The 12,783-nt window shown below is 43.3% G+C and overlaps 2 protein-coding genes across 2 annotated transcripts in view; both read left to right on the plus strand.

The window, feature by feature from the left end:
- Window positions 1–7,007: 7,007 nt before the first annotated feature.
- LOC133929309 (probable WRKY transcription factor 50) lies at window positions 7,008–8,535 on the plus strand. The gene is made up of 3 exons (XM_062376013.1): window positions 7,008–7,556; window positions 7,661–7,801; window positions 7,997–8,535. The coding sequence occupies exons 1-3, from the start codon at window positions 7,243–7,245 to the stop codon at window positions 8,199–8,201; spliced, it is 660 nt and encodes a 219-aa protein (XP_062231997.1). The 5' UTR covers window positions 7,008–7,242; the 3' UTR covers window positions 8,202–8,535.
- Window positions 8,536–10,315: 1,780 nt separating this feature from the next.
- The window catches only part of LOC133929310 (myosin-9-like), a 29,465-nt gene continuing 26,997 nt past the window's right edge, over window positions 10,316–12,783 (plus strand). Inside the window, 2 exon segments of the mRNA XM_062376014.1 lie at window positions 10,316–10,450; window positions 11,287–11,415. Of these exon segments, the coding sequence (XP_062231998.1) occupies window positions 10,448–10,450; window positions 11,287–11,415 (132 nt within the window). The 5' untranslated portion in view covers window positions 10,316–10,447.

Raw genomic sequence — 12,783 nt, forward strand, 5'->3', positions numbered from 1 at the left:
ACATGTTATAACTTAGTGACACTTCAATGATCGAGATCTTCACTTCTCATATACTATGATCGAGAGCATAGAGAAGCTTGATCGTCATCTCATGGTTAGAGTAGGATAAAACACCAGTGGATCTAAAGTTACTCACAGTTTCATCAAAATGAGTAAACATAGCATCAAAGGTTCACTGGGTCCTTGCACAAACATTTTGTATTCTTAGTTGTAAGTGTTTTGGTGCCTGACCTTAATCTGATTAGTGTCTTCATGGAAGACACTCAGAATAGTCCAGATCTCCTAGGCAATACGGAGGCGCTGAACCCTATCAAACTCTCTAGAATATTCTGACACGGGATAGTGAACAAGATATTTTTAGCCTTGTTGTTGGTCTTATACTGTTCGATTTAAACCTGAGTCATGTGAGCAGCAGAGATCTCATAGTTGGAATCAACTACTTCCCATATTGCACTTCCTTGGCTTAGAAGATAAGTCTCTATACGCACTTTTCAGTATGAAAAGTCTCTTCCATCGAACAACAAAATCTTCCCACTTCTCACAAAGCCGGTTAAGATCAAGAAGTGATCAAACCGACTCTGATACTAATTGTAGGACCGAGATAAGCGATTAGAGAGGGAGCGAATAGACGCCTTACAAATTTCTTGCGAAATAGATGGTATACTCTTAGTTCACCTAACACTCCTTAAAAATGCATAAATGGAAGTATAACTTTAGGGAGACAATACGAGAAAAAAGTTCCAAAGCAACATGACTTAACAGATGAAATATGAAACATATGCTCCATTCAATATATCTTTGTGCATAAAAGCTTGAAACTTGAACGGAAAACAAAACAGAAAGACAATCACCAAAAGAAACAATTCTCCAAGTTGATAGTCTAAAGGCAAGGGGATCTAAGACCCTCTCAAATATATAAGTATGTGAACATTTATGTCTCTAGTAATAAGAAAAATAATTTCCCACGGTTAAAAAAATTGTAGCTCAAAGGCAAAAACAAAAATCAACTAGAATATCAAAAAACTTAAACCGATGACAGGAGAACCAAAAGAAGAAGACTAGAAGGAGTGGAATTCAAGTATATAAAAAAATATAAAACTTCATTACTCAAAGATATCAGCCTATTTTAGATGGATTACAAGAACTCTCTCCAAAACTCTCACCTATTACATAAGCTAAGTATTCATCTTACTCTCATCTAAAATCCTAGCATTATGCTCTCGAATGGGTAGTACAAGTAGTTCAAGTGGCTGGTTCAAACTCTCTTATAGCCATACTCTTCTATTTATAGGCATAGAAAACTTGATCACTAAATTTCCTAGCTTGTTACCAAAATACCTCTATCTTGTAATATATTCCTACCTACCACTGAGGTCATTTTGGTCCATTTCTTACTCCGTCTATCGAATGGCCGCAACGCCTTCATGGCTTAGCTTCATCTCGACGCAAACTTCGTGATGGTGCCATATAGTACTCTAATCCTCCCATAGTTTTAAGGTCCAACCGTGAAACCCTTTGCATGCTTCTCAACGTGTGACTCGTCACTTGCTTACACCTTAAGCAAGTGCTCTGATATTAACACGTATACCCCGTCTTGCGATTCTGATTACCGGTAAGTCTCTCCCACTCTTGATCCCTCATGCTACCTTGTCACTTGCACCGGCATCGATCCCTTTTGCTTAACTTTGTCAACACGCTATCTCCATCCTCTGTTTCATACTTTGTTTAACCTCCACGTGTACAGCTAGTATCATCCTTGACTCCATCTGGTCTCCTTGATCGTCCGACACCAAGTACCAGCTTAGCCCCGATTATCCACCATCAACCGCTAAGTTGCATCTGTCACTGCACATCATGAGTCAAGTAAACATATTTCTCCAACTTTAACTCCAGTTAGTCTATAATCAAAATTCTCAAACCAAACTCAAACAATCCAAAACTTAACAAACTAAATCGACAATCTTATCAATCACTTATCACATATTAACCAAGATACATCTCAACTTGGTTTCTCAGAATCCACCTCTACCGGCGGGCGCCCCCCTCCCCAAACTTTAACTCGGGTGGGCCGATGAAAACTGCCCCTCATTCGATCCGATCGCCCTTTCCTCTCTTCTTGCAAGGCTTCGCCCTTCACGGAGCAAAGACAAAACGCTTGCTGCACATATGCACGTAGCTTCTTAAATCGGGAAAGAATGGTGACGATGGACAACGGTATATGTCGTTTTCAATAAGACATAGTATTTAATGTATTTTGTGATATTATAAAAATATTTTTCAACACAAATTTAAATATAAATTTTTTAAGATTTTTAAACTAAATATTTTAAAAACTATTAATAGTCAAAGTTTTAAATATTTATCCAAACTTTTTTTAAACGAGATGTATTTACAACCCGAGGAAATACTGCTTAGAGCAGCTCCAATGTTACGAAAAAGCGAACCATGCAGATCCTAAACCAATATATTGGAATGCCCAACCAGTAAATTCTGAGATGATAGAGAGAAATGAGAACAAATAAATACTCCCTCCTGTCATAAATATTTATCATTTTAACTATTTTTTTTAAAAATTTAATCATTAATTGCTTCAGAATATTTACGTTAGAAACATAAAATTCATATATATATATATATTTATCTTAAAAAATAATTTCATAATATTATATTTTTATTAGATATTCAAATTATATTGTAATAAAAATTTATAGTCAAAGTTGCACATCAAACGCTATAAAAAATTAATATCGATAAGTATTTATGATCGAACGAATTATTGTATGTGGGTGCCACCAACCGAACAGACGGTGGAGCAAGCTAACGGAACTCCATCGAATCGAATCGTTCGCCGATGGTTGGCACCAACACTTGGTGGGTAGCTCTTTTGTTGTTGCTATCTCTTGCTCTATCACTGGTTTGTTGTGGACTACAATATTTTGTATATATTAATTGCTTGTTTTATAGGAGTACTTACTTGAATAGGTCATGAGAAGATGGTGATTGGTACGCATACGTAATCATACTTTTGTTTATAAATCGGTGTATATATCTAGTGTAAACATTCAAACTAGCTAGTAGGAATATATTAGTTGATTTTTTAAGGAAGAATTGCAAATACACTGTAGAGTGACTTCAAGTCGCAAATACATCTTAGAAGTGATTTCAAATTGCTACCCCTTACAAGAAGAATAGTTACATTTATCATCTTATCCTGATGCAAAATTCCTTCTAAGATGCTTAGGTAATATCATGTCTATATATTTGGCATCATATGATCTTGAGTGTAGCCTACATGACATTACTCGAAAAGGTCTGATGAGCTACTGCCTCGCAAAACCTGACTCATCACTCATCCATCAGTTGCGTCTGACACAACTCTTTAGAAGCAAGCCTCCTATTCATTATATTAGGCGTGTTAAACTGAAGAAGCCGACAAGGTTTAGAGATTGGGTTCGATTTCCGACTGACTTAGAGCGAGGTCACACAGAAGGTAGGAAGGACCGGCGGTGGGACGGTGAGACAGCGGGAACGCCGCTGGCTACGGGCGGTGGAGAACCGTCAGATTGGCCAATGGCAGGGTAGGGATGCGGCCCAATGACATCAGGTTACCACGACGATGAAAGCGTTGCCGAAGATGGATAGAGGATGATAGGTGGGGGAGCGTGTTATGGTGGAGAATAACTCAACGAAGAAGACGGCCTGATGAAGAAGAAAGATGACGGCCATGCAATGCTCATCCTACTGCCGATATAGATCGAGTGAAAGTTGTTTATCTTAATACGCGTCGAGTATATGGACGCCCTTAGAAAAAGGGCCAAGCTTTCGACGGTTATGCGGATGGATGAGCAGAAATGGTGACACATGCACGTCCTGATATGACGCCTATCAGCGCAGGCGCACCCTGACAGTAATACGCATGTGCTCGCCGCCACCCACCCAATCAGCCGAAGCCGTCTCAACTCTCCAGCGATCGATGCATCGAGTGGCAGCAGCGTGGCACCGCCGCTCTCTCTCTCTCTTTTAACACCGGCCCCCTTCTCGGAGTTTCTATTGGAGGTTTTTGACGACATACGACGTCGATCGGGAGATCAAACTCTAGCGGGCACGGCTACTGGGCTCCTTCCCGTTTTCTCTCTCTCTCTCGCGTGAGGTCACATAAAATGTAAGAAAACTGCAAGCGAAGCAAGCTCGATCGGCTGCTCGCCAACCACAGGCAGATTCGGCGACGACAGGGACCTTCACGACTTCACTTGGTATCGAGCGGCGACGCAGGGGTGGCGATGGGTGCATGAGCCCGCCAATAAATTTACCCAGGAAGCTGCGCAGAATCCGACTAGTCCAATGGTTTCTAGATTGCGCTTCGCAGGAGATCGCGGTCACGGTGCACGTTTTAGCTTGGGTTAAACAAATTTGAGATGAAGGTGACATTCATCCGAGTTTAATATGCAGTGCAAATAGCGACACGGACGTATGAAAACGACGTCGTTTTGGACCTTCAGGTTGGTGGTTAGCTTCCCTCGAATGATTGTACTTGAGGGCCGTCTGCCGGAGGGACGATGGTGAACGGTTGCTAATATGGTCCGTTGGGGTGGATTGCTAGGTGGAGGCGAGGACGATGCGTCTAGTAAAACCCTACCTAGGAACCATGGTGATTGTATGGAGGTGGAGGAGACCTCATGTTTACCCAAATTTCGGGTTAAAATTTCTAAAGATATAATTTATATGATGTATAGACACTCTCAAATCTGTAATGGAGGATGTCACATTTGAATATTTGATACTGTAAATGTCTATAAATGAGACCAATTCAATATCGTTGAGTAGAAAACATCTTACCTCGTTTTACACAAACCATACGTTTGTGACAAATGAGGTGCTAATGAGGACCAATTCTACTCTCAAACCGAACATGAATGTTAGGCTCGGAGCCGTGGATCTATCGATGTTTGGTAAAGTCATCGATTATGCAAATACTTATATAACATAGGAACACTTGGTTTATATATCTCTTAAGATAATAGATCTACGCCATATTTTATCTTAATTAATTTTAGAAAAAGATAATTATAATTAAGATGTTTTTAGTTCTAATTCTAAGGCTCTCGGCGAGTTCTCTCGTGTCTTAAGTTTTGAAGCTATTGTCAGATGACTATTATCGTAGTGATGGCCAACTGGGCCGGCCTGAGGCCTGTCACTGTAGGTACAGCCTGAGTCCTGAAGCTATTGTCATGTTTTATCTTAATTAATTTTAGAAAAGGATAATTATAATTAAGGTGTGTTTAGTTCTAATTCTAAGGCTCTCGATGAGTTCTCTCGTGTCTTTAAGTCCTGAAGCTATTGTCAGATGAATATTATCGTAGTGATGGCCAATTGGGCTGCCTGAGGTCCTGTAACTGTAGGTACGACCCAGATACGATATGACACAACACGGTAAGAAACGGTCCGTGCCGGCCTGGCACGATGCTTCAGGCTATGCATCAGCTGCCACTCGGGCACGGTGGGCTGGCATGGCACGCCCGGATAAGCCAACTAGCCCGACAAGGCAAGATCGTGCCTAACGGGTTTGCACGACCCATTTAGTTGAAAATATATCCATCTTTTGAAAATTTCTCCAGGCTACGAAGGTTTTTAACGAGACATCCAAAATAACACTAAAGCACAATAACGACTTGCGTAAGACTTTCCATATTTATTTCATTATTTCTCTATTTTTAGGATTTTTTTTGCTTTCATTTTTATTTTTTATCAGGCCTATTGTACCTGATAGGTCGGCCATGCCTGATAGACCTATCGTGCCGTGGCCCGTGGGATAGCCCGACATGGCACAAAGACTGATGGGTTGTGCCGTAGGTTGTCTCTCAGGCTCGTGGGCCAACGCGATACAACCCGCCAATAGGTAGGCTTACTTGGCTCTTTTGGCTATTTTTCTATTCTCGTGGTATGAATCTGTTGTGGATCTTAATAGACAGTCTTTGTTCTAGCTGATTAGGCTTTCTCTATATCGGTGATCTGACTTTTTTACAGAGAATTTGAACTGGCTCAAGATCTCTGGCTTGGAATCAACCTAGGATCTGTCGGTCTTGAAGTACCCCTTCCTATTCTTATATAGTTAGGGGTGGAGGTGTCATATTACACTTAGAAACTCTGAGTATACCTTCTTAAATTATATTTCTTCTGTATGTCTAAAAGATTTTTTCATAATCTGGAGATGGTTTTCATATAGAATATGATCAACTACTTAAAATATTGGCATAAGCCTTATTTACCCCATACTGATTATAAAATATACAATATCAAGTTAATGACACGTGTATGGCTAGTATATCGTATTTATAGTAAATATATAATTATATATTTCTTGTTAGGATCAAATAATGAACCGTGCAACTGATCCATCCATATATACTTAGCTAAGTGCACACGTGTTGTAATAAAAACATAAATATTGGACATGATAATATTAAGCACAAACTCAAGTTATGTAGATCTGAACGAATACGTCGGAAGCGATACCGTAGCTTGATTTCAGATGGGATCCTTAAAAGGAAGAGATTGTCTGTTAATTTCACTTTTAATTTCTTTATTTATTTTTATTAATAAAATATACCTCATATACGTATTCGATAACCAGATAGCAAAACTGAATGTTGAGGATAGATAACAAAGATGAATAAATTATTTAAGTTTTAAATATTTTTTTTAGACGGAAGGGGAATAAAGAGAAAAGATGATGCGACAACTAATGTTGTTTTATACAGCAGAGAGCCCGAGACTATCCTCGCACTAACCAATTCCGCTATTCCACCGACGGTCCAAAGAACCAGCACCAACAAAAGGAAAGGAAAAACGGCTTGAACCGGGGATGCGATTGAGAGGAGAGGCCGCACCTCCACGGCACTACGTGGCAGGCGGAGACCGTTCAAGTCTTGCCTCCGCAGACATTTCCGCCATCCCTCGCCGCTCCAATAAGTAGCACGCCGCAGGCACGCGGCGGCGTGCGGCGATCGACCCCCGCACCAGCGCCGAACCTTCTCACTGCCCAGGAAGCTCACCGCGAAGCCGGCCAAGTCCCCCAAAATACACATACATCCCCCCCCCCCCCTCCCTTCTGCTGCTACAAATCCACCCGCCAACGCATCGACATCTCTCACTCCCCATGCACACCGGCAGTTTTATCCTTCGAGTTCAAGGTAGTACTATATATATAAATACAAAGCTTCCGCGCCGGTGGTCTACCCGGTCATGGCGGCAGTCGGAGCGCGCCCAGCGTTGTACCACTACCAGGCGCCGGCGGGCGACGCCCTCTCCATGTCTTCGTACTTCTCCCACGGAGGAAGCTCCAGCTCCAGCTCGCCGTCCAGCTTCTCCGCCGCCCTCGGCCCCGCGCCGCTCGCCGACCCCGCCGCCGCGCAGTTCGACATCTCCGAGTACCTCTTCGACGACGCTGCGGCAGCCGTGTTCGCCGCGCCGCCGGCCGATGGCGGGGCCCCCGTCGTGCCGGACGGCGCTGCTGCTGCTGCTGGTGCAGGTGCAGGTGCAACCGCACACAACGCTAGGTGAGTGGCGTGCGTCACTTGGCAGCTACGTTTGGGTTTAGGTTCTCAGCTAGCTCGTCATTATTGATCTGAGCCGGCCGGACTCTTTCCATTGGGCATTTCAGGAGCGCGGCGGAGGCGCTGCCGGAGCGGCCGCGGACGGAGCGGATCGCGTTCCGGACAAGGTCGGAGATCGAGATTCTGGACGACGGCTACAAGTGGAGGAAGTACGGCAAGAAGTCCGTCAAGAACAGCCCCAACCCAAGGTAATTAACGAACCAATCAGCACTACAAACAAAAAAGAACCAAACAATGCTCGAAAATTCATCCTGATCTCATCGCACATGCACGACAAAACGATCTATCAATCACACAAGTCTCTTTCAAGCAACTGATGATCGATCAGCACATTCGAAATTGACGACGACGACTACTTACTGAATTGCGCTTCATGCGTGCAGGAACTACTACCGGTGCTCGACGGAAGGGTGCAACGTGAAGAAGCGGGTGGAGCGGGACAAGGACGACCCCAGCTACGTGGTGACGACGTACGAGGGGACGCACAACCACGTGAGCCCCAGCACGGTGTACTACGCCAGCCACGACGCCGCCTCCGGCCGCTTCTTCGTCGCCGGCACGCAGCCTCCTCCAGGCTCCCTCAATTGATCGACCGGAGCATGCAGCACGGGTGTCCAAGCTAGCTGGATAGCTAGTTGTTGGTAGGGTAGAGATGATCCGGGTCCGTTTCGGTCTCGAGGTGGATCGTTTTGGATCTACCTCTTCTTTTCCCCGTCCTTTTCCTGTTTCGATCATGGGAAGGCCCAGCGGCTGGTTGTTGCGATCAAACATCGTGCTGCTGTGTTCATGCTAGCTAGCTAGCTCAAGAGGTTTTCAACCTATCCCATATTCCCTTGAGCATAGCTAAAATAGTCTGGGAAATGTAGCGTATAAAAATTGCTTAACCGTGCAAATAAGATGCAATGTACAGAGGTTGCCGATCCGGTGTTCGACTTGATCAAAGCTAGATTTTTGTATTTACATTTTTATTCAGTGGAAGTGAGGGACTATGTGCGGTATGCGTAAGATTGCATATGCACACACCAAACAAAACCCGTATACGCTGCGCGACAACATCTTCCTCGAATGAAAATCGGATAACCACCTGGACATGCACAGTGGACGAAGAAATGAACAAAATGTCGTTGTGATCGCTCACTGTGTATCATTCTGATTCTAGTGGACCCACCGGAATTCCGCCCACCTGTATTTGCACTGCACGAGTGCACGGCGTCACAGTCTTATGCGGAAATGCAAAACAGCATGGCCTCGCACACGGCTTATATTAGCTATATATTTATTACACATGATATTCATGTATCCTTTAATTTTACTTATATATCTTATATTTTTTATTATTTATTTCTCTAGTATGAATCTTAACATAAATAAACAGTTTTGATAAACCGTATCTTAAACTAGTTTTAGTTACATATAGATCTGTGGACGGATGACGTGCACGCATGTGGTTTCTTCAATGTGCGCTAAATCGCGCTATGGGGTGCTTTTCTGCCATGTTAAGTGGAACTTATGTTCATGCTTACATATTGTTTCGGTTATCTCAATTTTAATTTTTAATATATTCCTGTCAAATAAAAATGTGAAAGTGTGAGCTCAAATTGCACGATTTTGATTTTTTATTATGTCATCGGTTGTAAGACTAACATAAATGTTGGCACAATTTAAGAACTAAGTTTTGTTTGGGTGGTTAATGAATGTGGTTTATCTTCTGTTTACTAAGGATAAAATCACACGGTTGTTCCTTGTGTGTCACTATGACAAATTTACACGATGTACCTGTTGACAGCGAGATATTCATGGTGACTCTATCAATTTCTAAGTTCTACAGCTCTGATCTTCGGTAGGCGCTGTGTGAGTGTATGTAATTTAAAAAAAATGATGATTTTCCATCCAAAATTTTGGCCCCTTTGATTATAATGCTACCCAAGTCAATGACATATGGTACCGTCAGAGTCTATGGTTGGGGGTCCAAGTAGCAAATAAACGAAGCTTATTTTTAGCGGTGGCAAATCATCAATTGATCCATGTATAATAGTGAGTATGTGCGTGGATCTACGAGAGTTATACTGGTGTCTTAAATAAGAGCCACACAATTTGCAGTGGCATTTTTCAAAATTCATTTTCCCCAAATTTTGGTTACCTGCTCACCGGTGCAAAGGACAGATTCAAATTTGGTGCGTTCTACTTCCGTTCCCGTGCTCCGGTCCCACTCCCCACAACACACTGAAATCACTGGCAACCAAACGGACACACCACGCCCGCACCACCATCGACGCCCGTTCTCTCCTCCGCTCCCCCTCCCCCTGCTCGGCTACTCACCGGCTTTCGGCGAACGCCACGGTGGTGGTGGTGCGGGTGGCGCCCGGAATCGCGCATTCGAAGCCCGAGCGATCAGCCTCCCACCTCCCACCCCGACCCTAGCACCAAAAATAGATAGGGGGAATGAGGAATCGCCTCTGCTTCGCGCTCCATTCCCCTCCTCCCGCGAGCCCCGCTGCTGGTATCGCGCGCCTCCGCACGCACACACTCGCTCGCCGGACCGCACTGGACCGGGACCCGGCTGTTCCCCCGCGGTCACGAGGCGATCGGCCCCAATTCCCCTCCGCCTCCCCCTCGTCACGCGAGCTCGCTGCTGGCATCGCGTGCCTCCTCGCGCACGCACTCGAGGCGGACCGCACCGCACCGGGACCCGGCGGTGACCACGTGGCGGCGAGGCGATTGGCGAGCGGCACAAAGGAGGGAGATACCGCCACCGCCGCCCGCCTCCGGCCGCCTACCGACGCAGTTCTCCCCCGCTGATCAGCGGCTGCAGCGTTGCGGTGGTCGCGTGACTCATGGTGCGTTGTTTTGATTCAGTGCTGTCGTTGTCAGATGAACGATGGAGTTCCGTTGCTTTTGTTCGCACGATGTGCCGTGCGCGCTCGCCTCGTCGTGCACTTCCCAGTCATTGTAGTCTATCAGGCAGTTTCGGTAGAGCATTGTGGTACTGGTCGTGTGCCGAGCGCGAGGTGAACTCGGTGGCTTCTGATTGCTCCGCGGTGTGTTCAAGATGAGAGGGCGAGAATTCCAGAATTGATTCAGACTGCAGCAAGCAAAGTCGCTTGCTAGAAATAGTTTGGTGATGAAATTAACAGTAGACTAGTAGTTCATAGTCTCATGTAATTGCCTTGAAACCGGGTAAGGCATCAGTAGTCAAGATAATTGTGGACAAATTGGTAATGGACCGAATGCTATCATTTTCTTATCCATGACAGGTTGCAATTTTAGTCAATCTTTGCTCTAGATTTTATGCCTTAATGTACAACATTATCCTATTTCTATTTTTACAGTATGACCCATTTTTGTAGAGTATATGTTCCATGAATTTATCTGATTTTATGCTTTTTGGTTCTTTTTGGATCAATATCACTCTCTTCATTTGGCCCTTTTCTGCATGACAACCTTGTCGCATCATTTGACATTCCATTCTTAGGTTCAGCCAATTTCAGTAATGACCCATGCGTCATGCTACTTTGTTACTTATTATAATGCGGTAGTATCTTCCTAAATCCTAGTGGTGTTTTTGTCCTTTGGCATCTATTTGTATGAAACTTCATATAGAGACGTACATTTGTTTTATCTATCAACAGGGATGTTTCTGGCATGTTGAGTTTTTGACTTGTCTCATCTGCAGGCGGCCACATTAAAAATTGTCGTTGGCTCCCATATATGGCTGGAGGATAAAAATTTAGCTTGGATTGATGGTGAGGTATTCCGAATTGAAGGTCGAAATGTCCATGTCCACGTTACCAATGGAAAGACGGTATGTGTGACTGATGTTATCTAGTGAACCTTACATGAACCGGTAACAAATTAATTTTGGGGTAATAAAAATCATTTTAAATTGTGCCTTTCTCATGTTATTGTCATGGTCTATTACCATTCCATATCTTTAAAGCTAAGTAAGATTTGTTGATGCTATTTGATAAATTTTGTTAATGCCATTTTGAATGCATCAAGGAGAGCAACATCGTGTTATGATGTACAGTAGTACTCTATGCAGCATTGTAGACAGAAGAAATGAAGCTCCTGTTTGTTATATTTTTTTAACTGTACAGTAGGGGAATCCTCCACTGTGTTAATATATTAAAGGTCTATTTGTTTGGACTTCTTTTTTTGGCTTGTCTGAAAAACTGTTTTTGAAAATAGGCTGTTGGTTTCTATAATAATTTTTTAGCTTTTTAGAAAAACATCTCTCAACGAGCTTCCCAGCTTTAGTTCATTTTTCTCATAAGCAGACTTCTGTCTTTTTCAGAAATCACTTCTTCAGAACCCCGTTTGTTCTGGTTTCTGGCTTCTGGCAGCAACAGAAGCAAAACCAGAAGCAGAAAAAAAACATAGCCTAAACCAGCAAAGAAATCAAAACAAATTGTACAAGGAACTACAACAAACAACTGTACAGGGAGCAGAAGCAGAAAAAAAGGGGAGGTTAGGGGAGGAAATCTATCCAGGAAGAGACTGCTAGGTTCATATCATTGCTCATTCTATACGTGTGTAACATGTCAGTCTATCTAAAACAAGTCTTCCACATAAAGAACGATGATGACGCTTGTTGAAAGTTTTTCCCATTTCTTTGCTTCCATAACTCCCACGCCGCTATCATGAAAACCTCCATAAAGAAAGATAACATGGTAAAGAAATGCTTGGAATGATCCCAGACCACCTAGAGGCGTTGCCAGCATCTTGTGGAAAAAGGACATTCAAAGAAGAGGTGATAAGTTGTCTCTTTAATGTTCTGGGAGCAAAAAACACATTTGTAATTATTTCCTTCAGTGTGAAAGTTCTTCCTTCTCAAGAGATTTATGGAGTTGAGCTTATCCTTGAAAAGAAGCCAAACAAAGACAATCTTCTTGGTGCATTTTGACTTCCAAATCCAGTTAAAGGTGGGTGGAGGGTAAGTGAGATTCCTGAAAATGAAGGTGTAGAACCTGCTAGAAGAGTATGGTTTGGAACCCCAAACACAAGACCAAGTATCTCTGTCCAGGAGTGATGTGCACATTATTTATGTGTTCATGAAGAACGATCAGCTCAGCAGAAGCCTGCTGACTCAGAGGGAAATGAAAGAGATCTTGTTGGCTCCCAGAAGATACGAATTGAGCTAGAGAGATCGACTCGTCTATTACATAAGAGA

Source organism: Phragmites australis, chromosome 9, assembly GCF_958298935.1.
Source record: "Phragmites australis chromosome 9, lpPhrAust1.1, whole genome shotgun sequence".
NCBI lineage: Eukaryota > Viridiplantae > Streptophyta > Magnoliopsida > Poales > Poaceae > Phragmites > Phragmites australis.